General features: G+C 33.3%; 2 protein-coding genes across 2 annotated transcripts in view; one reads left to right on the top strand and one right to left on the bottom strand.

Annotated features, from left to right (window-relative positions):
- Window positions 1-3265: 3265 nt before the first annotated feature.
- On the bottom strand, window positions 3266-4021 carry LOC140442419 (calcium release-activated calcium channel protein 1-like; the record flags this gene model as incomplete). The annotated part of the gene is made up of 1 exon (XM_072533491.1): window positions 3266-4021. A coding segment is annotated over one exon (525 nt), but the record flags the coding sequence as incomplete, so codon positions are not given.
- A 3-nt stretch (window positions 4022-4024) lies between these two features.
- The window catches only part of LOC140442418 (uncharacterized), a gene marked incomplete at its 5' end in the record, with an annotated part of 80026 nt that continues 60093 nt past the window's right edge, over window positions 4025-23957 (top strand). Inside the window, 8 exon segments of the mRNA XM_072533490.1 lie at window positions 4025-4274; window positions 5471-5787; window positions 10122-10256; window positions 10259-10278; window positions 16317-16485; window positions 16622-16925; window positions 17564-18050; window positions 20372-20558. Of these exon segments, the coding sequence (XP_072389591.1) occupies window positions 4025-4274; window positions 5471-5787; window positions 10122-10256; window positions 10259-10278; window positions 16317-16485; window positions 16622-16925; window positions 17564-18050; window positions 20372-20558 (1869 nt within the window).

Here is a 23957-nt window from a genome sequence, read left to right as displayed (position 1 = left end):
TAAGTACTTTTTTAAAATTATCTTTATTATAACTATTATGAAACACACATATATATCTAACCTAGCCAATGTAAATTTAAAATAAACTATCTTTAAATTGAAATTGAAATGTAAAATTTAAACAAACTATCTTCAAAATTGAAATTGTTATGACACTAAATTATATTAACAAAATTTTGTACCTTTCTTTCACTGAATGCCTAAATAAACTGTTTTCCACTATATAGATTCTAATCACCACTGAATGTCTTCGTACTTCGGTTATCCTTGTTTTTGTGAAATTACTTTTTCCAATTATCAGCTTCTACCAATTTAATATTTTTCTTCACCAGCATTTATAAACCATCAAGCAAACCAGCAAACAGCATTTATATTTATTCTTCCAATATCCAATCACCAAATAATTATTATAAGTTGATTTATACTAATCTCCAATCATAATATAATTTTAATTTCTTCCAATATCCAAACAATATTCTTCTAATATACTTTTTTTTTTAATCTTCAATAATTATTTGTGTATAATTATAAATGTGCATAATTTTTAATCTTCATTTAACTCACTATATTAAACAATTGACTCCAACTAACTTTCATATATAATTTTCTGACTGACTATCTTGAAAATTCTGAACAATTGACTTCACTAACTAAATGAGTCTATCTTCTACTAACTTTCATAATAAACTGGCCTCTGTCATAGTAACTGTAACTCATGTCATAACTGATCGACTTTCTTACTAAACTTTCTGACTAAAACTGCCATCTTGAATCCAAATCACGGGTATTTATATCTTTTCAATCTTCCAGAACCATCTGGTAAGAAATCATGTTCGATTTAGTTCTATTTCTTCTATATGGATGTTCTCGAAAAAAGTATATGTTCGATCCACAGACATAATCATTATTCCAGAATGTTCCAACATAAACAAAGGTCAAATTCTGCATTCTGGAGAATTCGTTAATTTTCTATTGATAATTTTGTTGACATTTAGGCTTTTCAGATCAGAATAAACACTTAAATCAGTAAATATATATAAATTAAACATTTTAAACTAACATTATTATTATAACCCCACTTTTTATTCGTAATAATTCTTAATTCTAGAATATGCTGGTATCTGATCGGCCTATGGTGGAGCAGTACGGCAAGAGATAAGGGCTTGCGGCTAGGTGATACTCCTCCATAGATCCAGGGCGTGGAACGCCTAAATACCGGGTATATATATATATATATATATATATATATATATATATATATATATATATATATATATATATATATATATATATATATATATATAATTTTTAATTTCTATCTGTCACTTCGAGAGTATGTATATCTGGTTGCCTAATCACATGGCTCACTTAAATATATTTACAACATTAAAATACAACTTTTTACAATTATTATATGCTAATTTCTTAAAAATGCCCTCACATAAATATATTTTTATAAAATTTTCTAGTATATAACTTATTAAAATAACCAAATACTTTTCATATCTAATATTATGTAGTATATAATTTATAAATTATTTTCTTTAAACACTAATCATATCAATATATATATATATATATATATATATATATATATATATATATATATATAAATTTCACTTATTAGTTGGGTATTGAAGTCAAAATGAGCCTTAAATAAAGCACACTATTATTTTAAGCTTAAAGTTGTCGGAAAATTTTATGCTTTTTATAGAATTTTTACAATACAATAAATTATGATAATATATAATATGCATATAAATATATTATACATATTAAATGAAATAAAATACTGACATTATTCCTAATTGTATCAATGATGATCGATAAAAGCCATGAAAATTCTTAAGTTTATTAGGATTATTTTGAGGACCTAGGACTATTAGGACCTAGTGAAATTATGAAAATAGTTTTCTGATAAATAATATTACAAATATTCAATCAATGTCTCATGAAAAATGATCAATTTTAATCTATAAAATATAAAGAATAATGAATGTAAAAAAATATTTTATTTTTATATCGGCCCCCATCAAAATTTATCGTACCGCACAATTTAATATAGAATACGGTGTATCTGTTTTGAAGTGGATGTGAGAGATTCTGATTTTTGCAGAAAAAGTTGTGTTATAACTTCATTAATAATAATTAACTCATCCTTTCTCTCAAAATGTGTCAGGAATATTAATAAAAAAATACAATATTTAAAAAATACTAAAAACAACGTTTTTTCTACTTTTTTTGGCTTATAACTTCAAAACGATTCATTTTGGAGTCAGGTCGTAATGAAATCCAATAGCGGTAATTAAATTTTCTATAAGATACGACTAGTTGAAAATGTTTTATTTTATTACCCCATTGAATAAGAAAAGGCTTGTTTCCATGGGCGTGCGCTGCATGGATGCATTGCATCCCCTAAAATCTAAAATTTATTATCATTAGTTAAAACTACATAACCATATTTCAAATTTATTTGTAATAATTCAAATATTTAAAGATAAAATATGTTTTTCAAGAAATCATTAAATTACTTTACGAATGACAACTACTGGCAACAGCGCACGGTGACTGTAATATCTTTGGATGCATTAAAATGAAAAATGAGATTAAAGCGAAACCAAAGGTATTATTAAATTTCAGTTAAAGGTAAAGGAAATGGGAGAAAAACAGGAAAAAAAATTGTACAATATTAATTAATTGTACATCAATTTACAAATTAATCAATTGTACAATAATTGTACTAGGTATGTGGGGAAAGTTATTTCGAAGCATCCACAGAGGACTGGGTACAATGTCCTGTATGTAATGGTTGAGAACATGAATTGCATACCGACACAGAAGGTACAGGCAGTTTTATGTGTGTAAATTGTAAAATGTAGTGATTTCCTGTACATTCCATCTTGCACGAACAAAATTTCCAGCAGAACAAAAGGCAGGACCTTCAGGGTAAGCGGAAAATGGAATTTTTGACGTTATTTTTTAATTACTCATAAAAACAATTCTACTTATTACTAATAATGTTTAATGGCTCACTTTTGTAACTGTATAAGGTCTCTTTCAAGATTGATTAAAATAAAAGTTTTATATTACGTCGTTTTATTTTTTTATGCATCATAAAGTTAAGCCTTCCACCTTCACTCTCTTCCAGTATATGATGACTAGAAACGAATTGATCGAGAGTAGTGAAGAACCGCTATTTTGTGACACTACCCATGACGTCAGAAAAAAGTATTACACAACGCCAGTATAGAAGCTTCGCTTTAAAATCTTCTGAAGTAATTTTTAAATATTTGAATTTTTCATTAATATTTCCGACCGATTTGAGGGGAAAGATTAATAAATTATCATTACTAAAGATATCACACCGCTTTTTCTGCAAAAATTCGAATCCCACCTCTCATATCCAAATGTAGTAGTTTTTCTCAGATCCACTCTGGTCTACATTCTCACAAACTGAACTGCTTCTATGCACACTATGTACGATTCGTACTCCCTGTTAAAGAATTTCCAATTTCTTAATGTCAGTTAATGTTGTTTTGTACTTATGAGTTACTAACGATCTGTATAAATGAATAGCGAAACCTAGGAATACAAAAAATATAGGAACGAGTATATAAGTAGCCATCGTTGCAGCAATACCGTTAAAATTTATGAATCTAATCCAGCACAAAATGGCTATTTCTACCAAGAATAAAAGCAGACCTAAAAGCGTCGAAAATGCCCAGGCGGTTTCTATGTACCAGTGAAGTCTCTCGTGAGGCGATTCTTCGACTGAATCTATCGAGTCTAAATAACAAATGGCTTCGATATTCGGCAATATACAGGTACTTATCATAAGTGCCAGCATGTGCACTAAAATTAGCAACGTAGTAATTATGGCAAAAAAAATCAGAACTCCTTCAGATATATTTTTCAACGGTTTCTGGATTTGAAGTTCCACCATTGCTACCATGGCAAACCCGGAGAGGAGGGCTGATGTCTTGCTCGAGGCTTTTAGCTTGGCTCTGGATAGCTGCAGTTTGCAGCAGTTAATTTAGGAACTATCGCAAAATCTGGCACAGCAGAATTTTTAAGTAAAATGCAAAATGCTGATTCCTCACAAGATATGAATGACATGATCGGTCAGTTTGGTGTTGGATTTTACTCGGCGTTCTTGGTTGCTGATAGAGTTATCGTAACCAGCAAACATAACGACGACAAACAATACATTTGGGAATCGGATTCAGCATCCTTCAGCATCGTAGATGATCCAAGAGGAGACTCTTTAAAAAGGGGTATGTTTTTCTTTGTTTATTTAGCTACTTTTTATACAGAGCCATCGAATCAAATTGTAATTAGAGTGAATTATGCCCTTATTTAGGGTGGTTAGTTTCTCCCACACATTTTATTTAAAATATAACTTCAACACTACAAAATTTTTTGAAACATTTTTGTTATAAATTTAATAGTATAAATATATATTTATTAGTAATAATAAATAAGACGCACGTGGATTTAACTAACTTGTTTATTGACAGAAAGAACTATGGCTGACTGATTGACATAAAACAGAGTATCTTAAACTTTTTAACTAAGGGTACTTTCCTAACAAGATTGTAACACTTTGTATCCAGATTGCTAGCTAAATAGTCTATGAAATACACACGAGGTGGTCTTATTTTTAAAAAAGAAATATTTTCATTGATATGTACAAAATTTTACATGGTTATTTCATTTTATTTTTTATTAGCATGCATGTAAAACATTTTCTAATTAAATATTTACAAGAGAGTTAAATATATTAACTTGTCCATAATAATTATTATCAAAGGTTGTACTTTAATAACTTCTCTTCAAATCAGTGTAGAAACTATTTATTCTTTATTCATTTCTCAATGGTAAATTGAAGCAAAATTTCTCAAAGCAAACAAACAAAATTCCTACTATTAAGATTAAAAATTGTTGACAACACTTTAAGCATTTTTGCCATACAATGAAATGTCAATGAGGTTTGAATTATACCCGTATCAGTGGCATATGATTTTCTAACCTATTTAATTAATATTAATATTTTTATAGTACGGAACTTAGACAATTGTTTCATAAAATTTATATTATTCTTCATAAAAAATGTTTTTAGATATTTAATCAATATAATTTCTAAAATTCTCAATGTAATCACGATTACATTTTTCTTGTTATAATAGCATGTTCACGTCTATAAATGATCAAGAAGCTTCTTAAGGGTTATCATATTTTAAGTTGTGTTAAGAAAATTTTAAATACAAGTGACGTCAGTTTGTATAAATCGTGACGTAACATTGCTCTTGTATGAAAAATTCTATATCTACTATATTGATTGAGTAATATAGAGTATTTTCAATTAAAATTGTGTTTTCCTCCTATCAAATATAGTAGATAATATCGAAATGTTACAAGAAAATAGTTTCAGAACCAAAGTTAAGCGGCTTATGTAGCTATCTAATTTTAGGAACAACTGTAAGTTTGGAACTGAAATCAGAAGCCAGAGATTTCTTGGACCACGATAACATTCGCAATCTTGTTAAAAAATATTCCCAATTCATCAATTTCCCAATTTACTTATGGACTAGTCACACTGAAACAGTTGAAGAACCTTTAGATGACGATGCTTCTGAAGAAACATCTCCGTCAGCCGATGAAGATGATGCGGCAGTAGAGGAAGAAAAAGAAGAAGATAAACCTAAGACTAAAAAAGTGGAAAAGACCGTTTGGGATTGGGAGTTGTTGAATGACAGCAAACCGATTTGGACCAGAAAACCAACTGAGGTAACTAGTTTTTTAAACATATATTGCTAGACACAAAAAATATCTTCATATGACTACAAAAATATTAAAACGAGAGTTCTAGTTGAAACCAAATGCATTTAATAATAAAAACTCGTAGTATGGATTCATTAATTCAAATATAGAACTACAAAAACACATAGGTAATTGAAAAAGACAGAAAAGATTTTATTTCACGTTCAAAGCGTCTATGTATCTATTGATACGTATTTCGCTTTAATAAAGCTCATCAGAATAGTTATTCATAGCCGTTCTTAACGTGAAAAATAAAATTCTCTGTCTTATTAGAAGTAACAATAACATGACTTCGTTATGGACGCAATAGCGACATCTGATAGAAAAATCGGTAAGATAGTTTCGAAACAAATTCAGATTTCTGCTTTAATCTGGAGCCTTCTAAAAATTGCAAGACATGACCAGACGATGATAAAGGTGTTAAAGAAGACATGGGGAATCTAAAATTTGCATTCCACGACATGTCTATTCATCTAGGCAGAAATCCTAACGAATTTGTTTCTCGTACTCATACAGAGTAGATCCGAAGAAAATGAAAAAGACAGAAAAGATTTTATTTCACGTTCAAAGCGTCTATGTATCTATTGATACGTATTTCGCTTTAATAAAGCTCATCAGAATAGTTATTCATAGCCGTTCTTAACGTGAAAAATAAAATTCTCTGTCTTATTAGAAGTAACAATAACATGACTTCGTTATGGACGCAATAGCGATATAGCAATATTGCGATATTGCAATAGCAAATTTTAGATTCCCCATGTCTTCTTTAACACCTTTATCATCGTCTGGTCATGTCTTGCAATTTTTAGAAGGCTCCAGATTAAAGCAGAAATCTGAATTTGTTTCGAAACTATCTTACCGATTTTTCTATCAGATGTCGCTATTGCGTCCATAACGAAGTCATGTTATTGTTACTTCTAATAAGACAGAGAATTTTATTTTTCACGTTAAGAACGGCTATGAATAACTATTCTGATGAGCTTTATTAAAGCGAAATACGTATCAATAGATACATAGACGCTTTGAACGTGAAATAAAATCTTTTCTGTCTTTTTCATTTTCTTCGGATCTACTCTGTATGAGTACGAGAAACAAATTCGTTAGGATTTCTGCCTAGATGAATAGACATGTCGTGGAATGCAAATTTTAGATTCCCCATGTCTTCTTTAACACCTTTATCATCGTCTGGTCATGTCTTGCAATTTTTAGAAGGCTCCAGATTAAAGCAGAAATCTGAATTTGTTTCGAAACTATCTTACCGATTTTTCTATCAGATGTCGCTATTGCGTCCATAACGAAGTCATGTTATTGTTACTTCTAATAAGACAGAGAATTTTATTTTTCACGTTAAGAACGGCTATGAATAACTATTCTGATGAGCTTTATTAAAGCGAAATACGTATCAATAGATACATAGACGCTTTGAACGTGAAATAAAATCTTTTCTGTCTTTTTCATTTTCTTCGGATCTACTCTGTATGAGTACGAGAAACAAATTCGTTAGGATTTCTGCCTAGATGAATAGACATGTCGTGGAATGCAAATTTTAGATTCCCCATGTCTTCTTTAACACCTTTATCATCGTCTGGTCATGTCTTGCAATTTTTAGAAGGCTCCAGATTAAAGCAGAAATCTGAATTTGTTTCGAAACTATCTTACATAGGTAATTGTTATATACAGGAGTTGCTTCATTCGTATAAATGCTGATCTAGCAAGCTCTATTCGCCTGTTTATTTCTGCAGTGGGATCATTGATCAAAGTACTGATATTTTTCTACTTGTTCTAACACATTACCATTTATTCTCAATATGTAGTGTATATTTTATGGTCCTTCCGTAATTAGCATATATTTCGTTTTTAGCGTTACAGTAATTTTCATCTCAGCACTATTCATACTTAAATTTCGATTAGATGTATGTCTTCTTTGCTCTTTACAATGATAACAGTGTCATCTACATTTCGTAAGTTGTTAATTAATTTTCCGTTAACGGTAACTCCCACTTTGATGTTATTAAAGTTTAACTCCTCTACAGATCTTATTTCTTCTGACTGTCGTCCATCAATTTGAACTATGGCACTTTGGTTCCAATATGATATTTGGATTATTTTTATAATTTTAGTGTCAATGTTCTTATTTAAAAGTAATGATATTAGTTTTTCATGTCTTACTTTATCGAAAGCTTTTTCGCAGTCAACAAAGCACAAGTGTAGGTCAACGTTTACATCACAACATCGCTGAATCAGTATGGTGATGGCAAATAGTCCTTCTCGAGTACCCATTCCATTTCGGATCCCGAACTGCATCTCACATATTTTCCTCTAACTTTTGATCTATTCTCTTATATATTACTTTAAGCTACTATTACCATCTAGATCTAGAATGCTAAGGCAACCGAAAAAGGGCTCATGGTACGAGTAGACAGAACAAGTCTGTTGCGTGGAGCATGCGCCTATAGGACTGTATCTGCATGTATTATCAGTAGAAAGGAGACATCTCTATGAGAGAAGAAAATATTTGACAGCAGCCATAAACAAAGAAGAAAGAGAAAGATCAATAGAAAGATGGCAAGAAGAGTGGAACAACACAGAAGATGTTACTCAGTGGACCAAGATGCTGATCCTGAGCCTAAGGGACTGGGTGGACTATGGTCACAGGCGACTGGATTACTTGCTGACACAAGTGCTCACAGGACATGGGTGTTTTAGGATATATCTTCATAGATTCAGAAAGACAGATACAGATAAATGGCTATATTGTGAATACTCTTGACACTGTTACTCACACAATGCTGGAGTGTAATAGATGGACACTGGAGAGAAACAGAATGTATAGAGAAATAGGTATGAACCCTGTAACTGTGAGAGAGATGATCGTGAAGATGACGGCAAGTAAGGAGAGAAAGGAATATTGTACAGTCAACTGCAAACAAGTAGGAGAGGGTGGTTTTGTTGATAGGCGGGATGATAGGAAGGCATCTGTTTGCAGGACCTCCTTCTTCTAAGGGAAATGGGCTCGGATGTACTCCTCTACTCTGAGTACAACACACGCGAGCCATCCCTAGAGATGGGTTAAACTGGTGGGGTTTTTAAAAATTTCCACCCTCAGAGAAAAAAAAAAGATCTAGAATGCTAATATGTGTCACCTTTTCAACAATTTTTTTTTGGATCTTCGAGAAGTATTTAAAAAAGAAGTGCCTTTTCGTGATAGTTTACCAGAAAAATTGAAAATTCTTAAAAAGAAACAAAATAATTGTTCAAAAATTGACGTTTTTTTCAACTTTTTTCAGCCACAAAAATTTTATTATAATTTTTTTTGGTCAAACTGTGGTAAACTATCATAGAGAAACACAAAACAAACAAAATGCGTCAAGGTTTATTAAAATCCGCCTACTAGATACGGAAATTAAAGATTTTAAGAAAAACTACGTTTTTAAAACTGGCGGATCGTTATCTCCGGATCTAGTCGGTCGATTTTAATGAACTTTGATGCATTTTGTGTGTTTTTGTTTTATCTATGATAGTTTACTACAATTTTATAAAAAAAAATAACATTTTTGTGACTGAAAAAAGTCGAAAAAAAGGTAAATTTTTGAACAGTTTTGCAAGTGTCCGCCATTTTGTTTTGTTTTTAATTTATTTTTCTGGTAAACTATCACGTATGGACACTTCTTTTTTGAAACCTCTCTCAAATTGTATATTTCAGATTTGCCTTTACAGAGATTAACTGTCCGCCAAAGAGCAGTAATTGTTGGACGAAAAAATTTTGGCGTCCTATTTAAAATACAGTAACCATTAAAAAAAAAGAAAACAATTATAACCTTTAAAAGTTATATAATAATATATAAAAATAAGTTTGATTGCTATATATAATAGCTAAGATACCAAAAAAATTGTCGAAGGTGTATCATTTTTTAGTATTCTACGGTAATAGTACCTTAAGCAGTACTTTTAAAGTATCATAAAGACTCATGATGTTCAGTGTTCGATAGTTAAAGCACTTTTTTGCTGCTTGCTTTTTAGGGATGGTTATAAACGCTGACTTCAGTCACTCTTGCGGTATTATTCCCGCATCGTACACCGCGTTGAACAAATCTGCCAATACTTCCAAGTTATCCTCTTGTTTCTTATGTAAAGAGTTGCTGATTGTCAAATTTTTGTAGGGAACAATAGACTGAAGAAGAATAGGTTGGAGACAGTAAGGTAGTGCATGTTGGTGAAATCAGAGAATGATGTTTTAGGATGACTTTTCATATTATTTTTACAGGCCGCTGATATTAATACACTTTCGTCTTTTTCTGTAGGTTGAGGATGCGGAATATAATGAATTTTATCAGGCACTGACCAAAGATACCAAAGATCCACTTACCAAAATTCATTTCGTTGCTGAAGGAGAAGTTACATTCAAAGCTTTGTTATATGTTCCTAATGTGCAGCTTTATATAATGAAAGCTTTAATAGGTAAGTAGTGATTTATCCTTGTATTGCATGGTTACAAAGTTATGCTCACGGTTAGATTAATTCACACATTTATTTATATTTATTATGACATTGTATAGTTCTTCTCATGGCCTTTTTTAGTATCCCATTTCTTTCTAATATATGCACTAGATAGTCACAAAAAAATTGTAGGCACGTGATTATTTTCAAAGAAAACCAACATATTGCGTCATCCAAATGTTGGCATATAACCACATCTAGTGCCTAACCAATCGAATCATGTATATCTGTTTTTTAACAATTAAACCATTTCGCATTTAAAGTAAATTTATCTATATGTTCTGTAATTAGCTAACGATAATAATTAAAAATCGATTTAAAGTTAATTAGTATTAGTAAAAAGATAGAAATACTAGTCAAAAAACATAATAGAGCACAACGGAGTGTTGAAAAAAGCCAGAGGAAAAGAAAAACGACGTCACAGAGCATCGCATTAGCAAACCCAGTAAAAAAAAACACAGAACTATTTCAACAACAAATTCTTCTTCTTTTTAAGTAGACATGTGCCTCCAGTAAGTTGTCGTTCCATCGTTTTCGTGGTCTTCCTACTGATCGTCTTCCTATTGGGGAACGGTCTCTTGCTGTCTTTACTACTCTATTTTTTGTCATTCGGTTTATGTGATAGTTCAATTTTACTATTTTATTTCTTACCCATTTCTTGATGTTCTTCACCTTGCATCTACATCGTATATCTGTACTTCTAGCTCTGTCCCATAGAAACTGCTCAAAGAAACGATGAACAAAAAATTCAAATATTTTGAACAACAACAAATTTAATGAACAACTCACACAGCTATACACTACAAATGAAATACATCATGAAGCAAAACTATAACTAATTTTTTTTATAACAACAAATTAAGAATTATCAGCTGAAATCATTAGTCCAGTCAAAAATTATCAAAGAATACAAAGAAACAAACTCTAACCAAAAACATTCAACACCAAATAAATCACACAGCACAACTTTCGCATGTGTCATATCATCAGTAGAATTGGATATTGAAGATACACATATGAAATATCACCCTACAAATCGAGGGCTGAAAACCATAGGGTTCCAAGCGACATTTACAAAAATTTTCAGGAGACGAATTTTAAAGTTTGCTGTCAAATAAAACGGTTTTAACAATATTGTACTTTGTCAGATATGTTATATATTATTTTTTAAGGATTTGGTAATACAGTGATTCTTAAAACAATGCTGTCGTTGTGATATAAAATGCAAGTTTCATGGTTTTTTCAAAATGTTACACTTGTACTTGGAACCTTAGGGCACTGTAACAGCTGTACTTGGAACTTTGTGTCCCTAAATAAATCTAAAGTTTTAAAAATGTCATATTATGACATATTATGTCATCATTGTAGACTTTATTGCCTTTAACAATAATAGCCTATACCATGACGTTGGAAGGATCAAAGGAAGAAGAAAATTAACGAAGAGTAGAAAACTTTTATTTTTATAAACTGCTTCGTTTCAGAAATCAAACATTTCATGTAATTCTGATCTTCCAGTGACATCCATTTATACGCAAACTCAATATGCTCAAGCTTTTTCGCAGTCAGAGATTTGGGTTTTGTGTTATCGGCCGAAGCTACTACAAAGTTAGCAGTGGAATTATTTATGGGAACCACTCTCTGTCTCTTCCTAATACTGCTGGTAACTTTACTAACATTGACTGTAGAAAATTCGGCGCTGTGATCATTCAGCTTATACTGAAAAGTAAACATGTCTCCTTGCACAAAACGTAGTTGACATACTTTAGTGTAAGGTATTTTATTATATTGGTATAATGATGCTGTTTTTTTGAAGTTTTTAAAGTGTATTGGTTTCATATTAATCACACAGAATGGCTTTCGTTTGTTGACTTTTAACAATAGTCTAATAAATGCTAGTGGAGACCAAATATTGGTAACATTCATAGCTTTTTCTATGCGAGAGTGGATATTATCGACAACCTGTACGCACGAATGACCAGGTATGGAGTATTTCATAGTTGTCATTTGGATATTAGGATGTCTGTTAAGGCAGTCAGTGATTGCTACTGAAATCAGGGAATTCCTGTTCTGAGGAACACAACTATCACTCCACGTGATTATCTCATTTATTTCTGGATGTTTTAAAACTACTTTCTCTAAAATTTGTATAAGGGCACTAGACAAATCATTGCCTGATCTCCCACATAATGTTTCTGGCCATACTGCACAGTAAACTTCTGAATCAGCAGAACTGAGCTGTCAGATTGTATACGTTTAATTTCTGTTTGTAAAACAGCACATAGACTTCAGATTTAGGTAGATTTATGACATTTTCCAGATCAAAACATATAATGGCACAGTTTGAGTTCTCTGTTTTTTTGTTATTTTCACGTTCTTGGCGCATTATCAATTTCTTTCTAATATGGGAATTATATGCTTGTTGCTCTTCTGCCTGCACCCTCTTCTCTTTTTTGACCAATCTATAGTCTTCGCAGACGTCACACCTATCCGTTTTCGGTTGCAAGACTCTAGATTATGCTCAAAATTAAAAATGTGTCTATACAACGACAGCTTTTGTGGAGGTATATTGTTTGCATTGTACATTTTAATGTACAATTCATACATTTTTTGTACGTTAACTGTTGGGTCTAGATTTCTTTGCTTTAAATGCGATCTTTGGTCCCTTTCCCTCTTTTATCAGAGTGTAGTGTGCCCGAATCACTCTTCTGTAAATGCACAGTATATATGGGCTTTTTCTGGAATATATTCAGAACTGGAGCTACAATAATCCTCCCAAGATTCATTTTCGGTCACAGAGGACATTGTAAACAAGAAAATGATAATTTTAACTGATAAAACTCACATGTAACTTTCACCAATACTCTCACTATAGTACATGGAACCATATGGTTCTAACTTTAAACCATTTCGTGCGCTTGGAACTAGATTTCACTTGATTGTGGCGCTATCTGTCAACGAATCGCAGAACTTTCAATACCATTATATGCAGAATTTAAAAAACAATAGATTTCTGTTAAAAAACGAGTTTTGTACAAACTGTCGCTTGGAACCCTATGGTTCTCAGCCCTCGAAATATCAGAATACACCAAAAATACCGCAAAAACAATTAAATCAAGAAGAATAGTTTGGCATAAAGAACTGCTCTCTTCGCTACTATTGATTGTTGGTGATTTTCTTAAAATGATGTAGGTGTATGGCCAAAATTAATGGAACATATTCCCAATCTTTATCAATGCAACAAATAGTTCCACAGGGTTCACCGCTGTCTTCTTTATTGTATAACCTCTACTGCGGTGACATATATGAAAATGAATTAACCGGTAGTACTTTACAAAAGACTGACATGTTTTTGTACACACTTATGATAAATGAAAGAATGCAAAAGAAAAGTATTTGAAGTATGTAAAAAAATTAATTGCTAGCTCAGCGCTTTCGGCCTACAAAGTCATCCTCAGAGTTATGGTCAAGTTTATTATAAAGTACCACTACTAAAGAGGGATCTAATTTTTGGAAAAATATAAAATTTTCATTTAAAAGTTAAAAAACACATTAAAAAATTTTTGTTCATGGTACGGGTGTAAGAACCCTACCATTTGGATGGATTTGAAGCCTATAGAAGTTCCGAACATGAAGCAACCGGTTATTCTTCATCGATGATAATCAACGGAAGAGAAAATAAGTTCCTTCAAGATCTTTTTTTCCGGAAGATTACCTCCCTGCTAAGATGACGTTCATCCCTGACGTACATCGAACATTTGAAAAAAAAATTGGAAAAAGTATATGGAATTTGCTAGTAAAAAAAGTTTGAAGCTTCGAAGTGCTAAAGACAAGGCCAGGCTCGACATGCATGCGACTGGGACAACTTTCGAAAGGGGTGATTCAGTATGATTATACAAACCCAAACGTAAGAAAGGACTTTATCCGAAACTTACTGTTCGAGATATCATCGAAAAATCCCATAGTAATGTCTGGAACATCAGAAAATGTGTATACACGCAGGAAGTTGACAGTTTAATAACAGTAGTTCTCGTATTTGAGTTTTCGAAGTTCTTCTTCTTAGGGTGACTGTCCGTTCCGAACGTTGGCGATCATTCTGGCTATGATGACTTTGTTGGTTGCTATACGAAATAGCTGTGTTGAGGTCTTTCTATACCATGCTCTCAGGTTAGCAAGCCAGGATATTCTTCTTCGTCTTGAGGCTCTTTCCTTCAATTTTACCTTGCAAAATGCATTGGAGTAGCTCGTATCTGCCTTGATTTCTCATATGTCCCAAGTACTGCAGCTTACGGTCCTTCAGATTGTTGACCAAATCCGCGGTTGTGTTCATCCTCCGCAGTACTTATTCATTGGTGATTTTGTCTGTAAATGGTATCTTCAGGATCCTTCTGTATAACCATAGTTCAAAAGTCTGAGGTTTTGATAGAGTTTCCGCCTTCAATGTCCACAGAAGCACACACGTAACATTTAAGGAGCCTTATTTTTGTTTCTAGGGTGAGGTCATGGCTCTTGAACACAGAGCTCATAGTCAAGAATGCACTTTTTGCCTTTCCGATGCGACATTTAATCTCTTGAGTATTGTCCCACGACTTATTGATTATAATTCCCAAGTAGTTGTACTGTGAGACACTTTCAATTCTCATTTGGTTCACGTACAGATTTGCTCCAGTTATGTTTTCCTTGCTGATGATCATTAGCTTGGTTTTGCTGGTGTTTATATCCAGTCCATATGTTCTACTTGTTTCCGTTATTTTGTTCATTAAGTTTTGTAGCCCTTCTATGGTATTAGAAAACACTATTGTATCATCTGCATACCGCAGGTTATTGAGCTTGACTCCGTTTATTGAGATGCCTTCATCAATATTTTTTAGAGCCTCTTCAAAAATGTTCTCCGAGTACAGATTAAATAACAGTAATGAAATTATGCACCCCTGTCTCACTCTCATTAAGATTTTGACCTGATCTGTATATTCTCCATCTATTCAGATCACCGCTGATTACTGGTTAGCTATTATTTTTAAGTCTCTTCCGTCAATCCCTGTCCTTTTCAGCACTTCCATCATTTGTTCTCTCCTGACTCTATCTAAAGCCTTCTTGTAGTTAATCAGACATGCAAAAACATTTCAGCTGACATCTCTACATTTCTGAAACAATACCTGCACGTTAAATATAGCTTCACTCGTACCAACGGCGTTCACAAATCCAAACTGATTGGGCGCAATTTGTTCCTCGAATTTCCGGTAAATTCTTTTGTGGATGACTTTTAAAAAGAGCTTCAGTAGATCACTCATTAGGCTTATGTTCCTATAGTCTTCACAAACTGTTGCTCCTGGTTTTTTGGGCAATGGTACGAACTCCGATTTGAGCCACTCTACTGGTATTTTTCCTGCCTTGTATATTTCATTAAATATTTCAGTTATTATTTTTATTTGTTCTACATCTAATAGCTTCAGCAGTTCTGCAGGAATTTCATCAAGTCCCAGTGCCTTTCCATCCTTCGTTTGTCTGACGGCTGCTGTTATTTCTTCTGGTAGGATTTCGGGGCCTGAATTTTCTTCAATGGTGGGCTCTTGTATTGGATCTTGTAAAAGTTTCTCCAATTATTCTTCCCATACTTTCTTTTTATCTTCTTTCGAAGTTAATAGTTGTCATTCTGTTAAAGTATTGTAAACAAGTTGGTGTTTGAATAAAGTTATTGTAAAGAAGTTTAACAATATATATATTACCACTTCTTCGTAGACTTGATTGGACCCAGGACTTTTATTATTTTTCAACAACTCCAGATTACTACAGTCTTATTCATTAGATTGGACAGGGGAATACTGAATACTATTCTGTTATCATAGAAAAGATCTGTAGCCATAAGTTGTACATAAACTATTGAGTTCATTTTCATCTAAAATTATTGTTCTGCCATGGTTTTGAAGCAACCATAAATAAGTGTGATCATTGTTTCGGTTATTTGTTTGAATTTAAAAGGTTAATAATATATCTGTCTCTAGGTACGGAACTAAAACTGACAATATTAAATTGTACGTCCGACGTGTCTTTATCACTGATGAATTCAACGATATGATGCCATCTTACCTTAGTTTTGTTAGAGGAATCGTAGATTCTGATGATTTACCATTGAATGTATCCAGGGAGACGCTACAACACAAATTAATCAAGGTAAGCGATTATAAGTGTCTGGCTTTTTATTTTTTTTTTATTTGCAATTTAAGGTTGTACTTAGATACCTTCAAATTGAGTTTGAAGATTGCATAGTTTGTTTCTTTATATAACTAATAGTCAACTTTTTTACTAGGTAATTAAGAAAAAATTGATTCGAAAAGTACTTGATATGCTGAAAAAACTTCCCGATGACGAATATGATAAATTCTGGAAGGAATTTTCTACCAACATAAAACTGGGAGCTATCGAAGACCCTTCCAACCGTACAAGGCTTGCCAAATTGTTGAAATTTTTGTCGTCCAACGGAAGCGGTTTAACCAACTTGTCGGATTACGTAAAGAGAATGAAACCAAAGCAAGACAAAATATTCTACATTGCCGGGTCTTCCAAAGATGAAGTTTCAAAGTCACCCTTCGTTGAAAGGTTATTACGTAAAGGTAAGCACATAATGTTATTTATATTTGTTATCCCCTCTCCTTTCATTGAACGCATCACCCGCTCCAATCGCCCCAATAACAACGAAGATATGATGTAATGTCCTTTTGGTAATGCCGCCATGTTTGTTTTTCTGTCATTGTACTTACGTTATCCTCTTTCCAACGAGACCTTATACGTCTCTATCCGTCTAGCTGTTCTCGAGCTGTGCGATTTGAAAATCTCTCGTGGATTCAATGTTTTTTACTCATACACAAAGTGAGAAGTTTTCACTTCAATAACACCACATTCTCTGCAACAAATATGTAAGTTTTCTTTCTATAGGTATATATTAATCACAAAAGTTAGTAGATACCTGTAGTTTCTATTAACTATGCTACCAGTAATACATTTAAAATTTTGTAATTTACTAGGTATTCAAAATGTAATTCTGATCTATTTATCTGGTTCTTTATCAAGACAGTTCCTCGGAGAATAGGTGTTATGGTTGCCGTGATTTTCCTGTTTCTTTTGTTTATTGATAAAAACTCATTCCTCGTTTGCGTTGTTTACTTCTCTTCCTTTGGTAAATGTTGAATTTATTTAATAAAGACAAACAATTATGTTGTGTATTTTTTTTCTTAATGTATATATTTTTTAGGTTATGAAGTACTATTCCTGGTAGAAGCTGTTGGTGAATATGCAATCTCCGCAATTCCCGAATTCGAAGGCAAGAAGTTCCAGAATGTAGCCAAAGAAGGTTTCAGTCTAACGGAAGCCGAAGGAGGCAAAGAACAATTGGAGCAATTAAAGAAAACATTCGAACCTCTCACCAAATGGTTGGCCGATGATGCATTGAAGAATGATATTGCCAAGGCCACCGTTTCCGAAAGATTGTCTGATTCACCTTGCGCTTTGGTCGCCAGTCTGTTCGGCTGGACTGGAAATATGGAAAGGTTGGCTTTATCCAACGCCCATCAAAAGTCTGACGATCCACAACGTACTTACTACCTTAACCAGAAGAAAACTTTGGAAATAAATCCGAGACATCCTTTGATGAAAGAACTTCTTAAACGAGTACTTGATGATTCCAGTGATCCGACGGCTAAAAATATGGCCGTGATGATGTTCCGAACAGCCACGTTGAGGTAAATCAATTTATTGATTACATTATTTTCCAAATTTGATCTTAGAATTTTTATAATTTGTGATGTTTCTCTACATATTGGCCATCATTGATTAATATAATTTATTATGCAGGGAAAATTAATAGTCCATTGAAAAGTTACATTGAGATTACATCTTTGAGAGGACGCAATTTTATTTTTTTGATGTGTGGGGGTGCGAACTGTAAGCTAAAGTTCAAAAGTTTTTGGGGTCGCCATCCTTGTGCCCCTACCATCGCCTTGGAAAAACGGGTGCAAAGAGTTTTCGGGCTGTATCTCGTAAATTAGCAACTCATAGAAAATTTTGTTTCAACTTTTTTTCTGGTCAGTTTACGATAAGATGACATCAGACTAATATTATAGAGGGATTTTCATAGAGTAATTTTTACTACAAATTTATTTAATTTCATTAATTTTCCTGGATTTTACAGCGCTCCGAAGTTACCGGATCCTTGAATACTAATAAGAATACTATAAAATCGAACCATTAGGCTTAGTTTTTGATTATATATTTTTTTATTTATATAATTTATTACTTTGTTAAAATTCCTATGGTATTATTAGTTTATTATCAAACTTTTATTGACATACTATCAACCTTTTCCCTACCACCTATGAGGTAGAGTCTGGAGGAGCGTTTTTTAAGTGGTATCCCTATTAGGCCTAATTCACTGACAATTTCCAGGCGAGATAATAACGGATATAAATATATAATTAAAAAGTTGTTTTCCACTATTTTTCATTTTCTTTTATGGTCCAGGGTGCGGTTCAGGATCTAATTTAGTATCGAAGGTGAGGGTTTGCGAAAGAACGGAAGTTAGAATTGGCGTCATTGTGGGTAATTAATCTTCGAATTTTTCGATTAATTTTAATATTTCCATGATGTCACTGCAGCTATCACCAGAACAATTCAGGCACACTGGAGAGCATTTGAGGCTTACCTGTCGGCAACCTCATATACTTTCACAGTTTCGCTTGTATCTGCAAAAAATGTATTTCAGAAGTTCGGTGGGTGCTAGAGTTTTGAAAGTTTGGATTGGTATCTAAAATGTTTCAAGCTTTTTCTAGCCCCAATGTTCAGGATCATCTTTATCTATCTATCTATACAAGGATTTTTACAGCTGTCTGCCATTCTCCATCTCTAAGGTCTCGTCTTTCCATGGCCTCGTCCACTTCATCTCTCCATGATCTTCGGGGTCTACCACTTTTCCTCCTTCCTATTGGGCTCCAATCCGAAATCTTTGCTATCCACCTTGTATGATCTGTTCTTCTCACTTTCTTCTCTCAAATTAAACGTTTTTCTTCGATGTAGCTGAGTATGTATTGTTCTTCTGCCATTCTTCGTTTTGTCTCCTCATTTCTGATGCGATCCATTTTTGTTACTCTGCAGCTTCTTCTCATGAACTCCATTTCAGTTGCTGTGATTTTGGACCAGTTTCGTTTATTTATTACCCAATTCTCTGCTCCATAGGCCATTATACTGCGTACCAAGGTGGTATAAATTCTCTTCTTTGTATTTATGATAATCTGTCTATCCCACAGTACCCTGTTCATTTGTTTAATACATGTTCTTGTCTGTGCTAATCTGCTGGTTATCTCTTGCTCGGTGCTTCCATTTTTTCAGAGTATAAATCCTAAAATTGTTCAATTATTTTTATTTATTTTTGTTTATAACTTTTTTATTTTCCATTTTACAATTAAAAGTAATAAAAATGAAGTTGTAGACAATTAATTTGAAATAAATAATGTCTAATAAAATTGTGGGGTTGCTAGTTTACGAGGTACAGTGTAAAAACTCTTTCGTCCCTTTTTACAAGATGGCGGCCGGGGGAGAATGGTGGTGACCCCACAAACTTGAACTTAAGCTGATACTTATCCTTCCAACACATAAAAAAAAATAAAATTGTGTCCCCTAAGAAATGCACGCTAAGGCATAAAAATGTAACATTTCAATAGACTATAAGTAAAAATGGCATTGAATGCCGCAAAAAGAATAAGTAAATGTTTTCCAGAAGAACTACATATTTATGTGAATTAGCTTTTAATTAAATAATGGGTAAATTAGATATAAATTGACAAACTGTGTAATTTTGCAGAGATACGAACACCACTGATTTAAAACGACCACAGTTGTGGGCCGTTCTCAGTGAGTAAAACTGTACCGCTGGGAATATCTAATCTTGCATATTTAGTATGTAGTATTATATAATATCACTGCAAAAGTTTGGTAGGTTTTGGACACTTTACTGCTTTATGCCTCGCCTAGTTCTAGATAGTGATCAATTGTTTTTTTTTTATTTTAGGTCTGGTTATATGCTTCAGGAAACCGCAGATTTTGCCGAATCTATCGAAGCAATGATGAGGAAAACACTTGGAGTGCCATTAGACGAACAAATTGAAGAAGAAGAAGATTTACCCGAAGACGGTATTTCGGAAGAAGATCAAATAGATGCAGATTCTGACTCCAAAGATGAGGACCACGATGAACTTTAAGTGTCTTGTTTGTTTGAGTGTGTGAAGTGAAAATGTTAAGTACAATAATTGTACGATCTGAAAAGACTGTCATTACAATTCCTTTGTATTTTTGTTTTACATTATAAATAATTATTTATTGTAATGTGTTGCTTAGTTTTTCAATCTTTTTTAACACCACACAATAACATTAATCAAAATTACCCAGGTTTTGATGGTTTAGTATTGTATAGTACTCTAGTACTGATGGGCAGATTGGATCACCTCCAGCGACTATTTTTGATGTCAATATAAACGGTTATTAAATCCGCAATGTTTGTTTATTTTACAAAATTTACAAAACTCAATTTTACAATTACAATACTGCTGCCTTCTACTAAATAACACGTGAACTTATTTTCTCATCTATCAAGTGATAGCCGAACTAATTTATCACTATCAAAATGCCAACTTATTGCGGTAATACCAACAAAATCCCTAGTTTTCAGCTTTTAATTTTAATTTTATCTTTCTTCTTCTCATTGCGCCGTCTCCTTTCGAAGGTTGGCGATCCAAATGGCAATTGTAGTTTTGGAAACTGCTGCGCGAAAGATCTCTGCGGATGAGCGGTCGAACCATCTCCTCAGGTCTTTCAGCCACGAGTTCTGGAGTCTTCCTACTGACCTTTTGCCCTGTACTTTTCCTTCCAGTATAACTTGAAGTAATTCATATCTTTCGCCTCTCAACACATGACCTAAGTATTGCATTTTCCTCTCTTTGATTATTCTTACTAATTCTTTTTGTTTACACATGCGACGAAGTACCTCAACATTAGTAACTCTTTGTACCCATGGAATCCTCAACATTCGTCTGTATATATACATCTCAAAGGCATCTATTCTTTTTTCTATTTCAGAGTCCACTGTCCAACTTTCACAGCCAGAAAAAATGTAACATCTGATCATTCGGATTCTAAGCTTTAGACTAAGGTCTGATCTTGTAAAAAATGTTTTCATGCTCATGAATGTTTTCCTTGCTTGTTCGATTCTTGATATGATTTCTTTTTTTGGATTACACTGACTATTGATATTTGTTCCCAAATATTTTATGGAATTTACCTGTGCTATTATTTGACCCTTGGCATACACCTGTACGTTTATTGGTGTCTTTGAAAATACTCAAGTTTTAGTTTTGGAAACGTTTAGATGTAAACCGGACATTTCGCTCTGGTGAACTACCGCATTTATTATATTTTGTAGTTCTTGTGCGTTGCTAGCTATTAAGACGGTATCATCAGCATATCTGATGTTGATTTTATCTTTAGGTACAGTTATATATATATTTAGGGATTCTACAGTATTCACTGCCTTCCCTCGCTCAACCGTTTCCATCTCTCTCTGTTGTTCCATTCTCCATCGTTTAGTCCTCTCTTACTCATGGCGTCGTCTACTTCGTTCCTCCAGGATTTTCGGGGTCGTCCTCTTTTCCTCCTTCCTATGGGGCTCCATTCGGTTATTCTTTTTATCCATCTGCTGTCGCTAGCTCTTCTTACATGTCCATACCACTTTAGTCTTTTTTGTTCTATATATGTTAGTATGTCTGTTTCTATTGATGTTCTTTGCTTTATTTCGTCATTACTTCTCCTATCCATTCTTGTTACTCTGCAGCATCTTCGCAGGCATTCCATCTCTGTTGCTATTATCTTACTGGTACAGTTACAGTTACAGTTAATTTAAAAATTATGGCAGTATGGGTAATGAACATTTGCATTAAATAGAGGTTTTTGGATAGTTAATCATTTAATGTAGTTTTTTGTACCTAAGTTCAAAAATTATTACACAGTATTTAGTTTTATGACCAATTACAACGAGTAGTAGATCAAGTCCGAGGGAAAATGATAATATTGGGGGATTTTAACGATCGAGTTACGAAAGTCAAAAGCCGAAAACGGGTTTTCAAAAAATTATTTTCGTTACAAAATTTATTTATTAGGAACGTACAAGTATGGTAACAACTACAAAACAAAAAGCTCTACGTTATCCTATAGAAAACACGTTATATTTTGTCGTAAACATACCGCTGAGGACAAAAACAGGATACGTCAGGAAATATGTAATAGGAAAAATACCCTGTACAGGAGAATAACGTGATAAGTCTGTGCGGTACCGGGCAAAAACCGGCTAAGTCGGGTTTCTCACTTCTATTCGTTAGCGTGCCACGTGTCGCTATTGTGATGGTTTTCTGTAGTTTTGTTAGTATTATTCATGTTTTTCGTTAGTAAGCATTGTTAGAAACATTGTTCTAGCATGGAAAGTGACTTAGGTGATTGCGAGGATACGCCGATGGTGTTTTCTACAAAAAAGAGGCCCAAACATGGAAGATTAACAGATGTAAATAAAAAAAAATAGGCTACAAAGTCATGAAATTGACAGGGAATGTGACTGCAAACGTTTACAGTGCTCTAAAAAGATTCTAGCGGAAGTAAGCAAAACATTATAAGAAGTTTTAATCTTTTAGAGTCTACCGATAAACAAAACTCATATTTATGTGGACTCATTAGTATTGTTCCTGTTAAGAATAGACGTCCTCGGCTGGATGAAGAAAATGCTCGTTTAAGAGATGTTGTAGATAAGATTAGATATTTTCATGAAAACAAACTTAATGAAGTAGCAGTTTGTCGAGATGAGTTTGTAGCTTTACACCGCATCACAAAACGTAGAATTGAGTATTTACTCACATCTTTAAAAAATACCGGCATGCCTCCAATCGACAAAAGAGTAATAGACTTAAACAGACCCTTAAAACTGTGTGATGATACTCGTAATAAAGTTAAAGAGCATATCTTCTTCTTCAAGTTCCATCTCCGGCGGAGGTCGGCAATCATCATAGCTATTCGGACTTTGGAGACGGCTGCTCTGAAAAGTTCATTTGATGTACATCCGTACCAATCTCTCAGGTTGCGCAGCCATGACATTCTACGCCTCCCTATGCTTTTCTTTCCTTGGATCTTTCCCTGCATAATCAGTTGGAGCAAGGTGTATTTCTCTCCACGTGTAATATGTCCGAGATATTCTAATTTTCTTGTTTTTATTGAATTTAAAATTTCCATTTCTTTGTTTGTGACGTGTTCTGTCCATGATATTTTCAGAATTCTTCTGTACACCCACAGCTCAAATGATTCCAGTTTTTTCATTGATGTCGCATTCAAGGTCCAAGATTCCATTCCATAAAATAAAGTCGAAAAAACATAGCACCTCGCCAACCTAACTCTTAGTTCCAGTTTTAAATCACTGGTACATAGAACTCTTCTCATTTTGTTGAAATTTGCTCTAGCCTTTTCTATTCTTATTTTTATCTCCTGATTGTAATCGTTTGTGGAGTTAATCATTGTTCCCAGGTATGCATATTTGTCCACTTGTTCGACGTTGGTTGCGTTTA

The sequence above is a fragment of the Diabrotica undecimpunctata genome, chromosome 5, assembly GCF_040954645.1.
Source record: "Diabrotica undecimpunctata isolate CICGRU chromosome 5, icDiaUnde3, whole genome shotgun sequence".
Classification (NCBI taxonomy): Eukaryota; Metazoa; Arthropoda; class Insecta; order Coleoptera; family Chrysomelidae; genus Diabrotica; species Diabrotica undecimpunctata.
The sequence above is the reverse complement of the archived record's forward strand: the minus strand, read 5'-3'. Positions and strand labels throughout refer to the sequence as shown.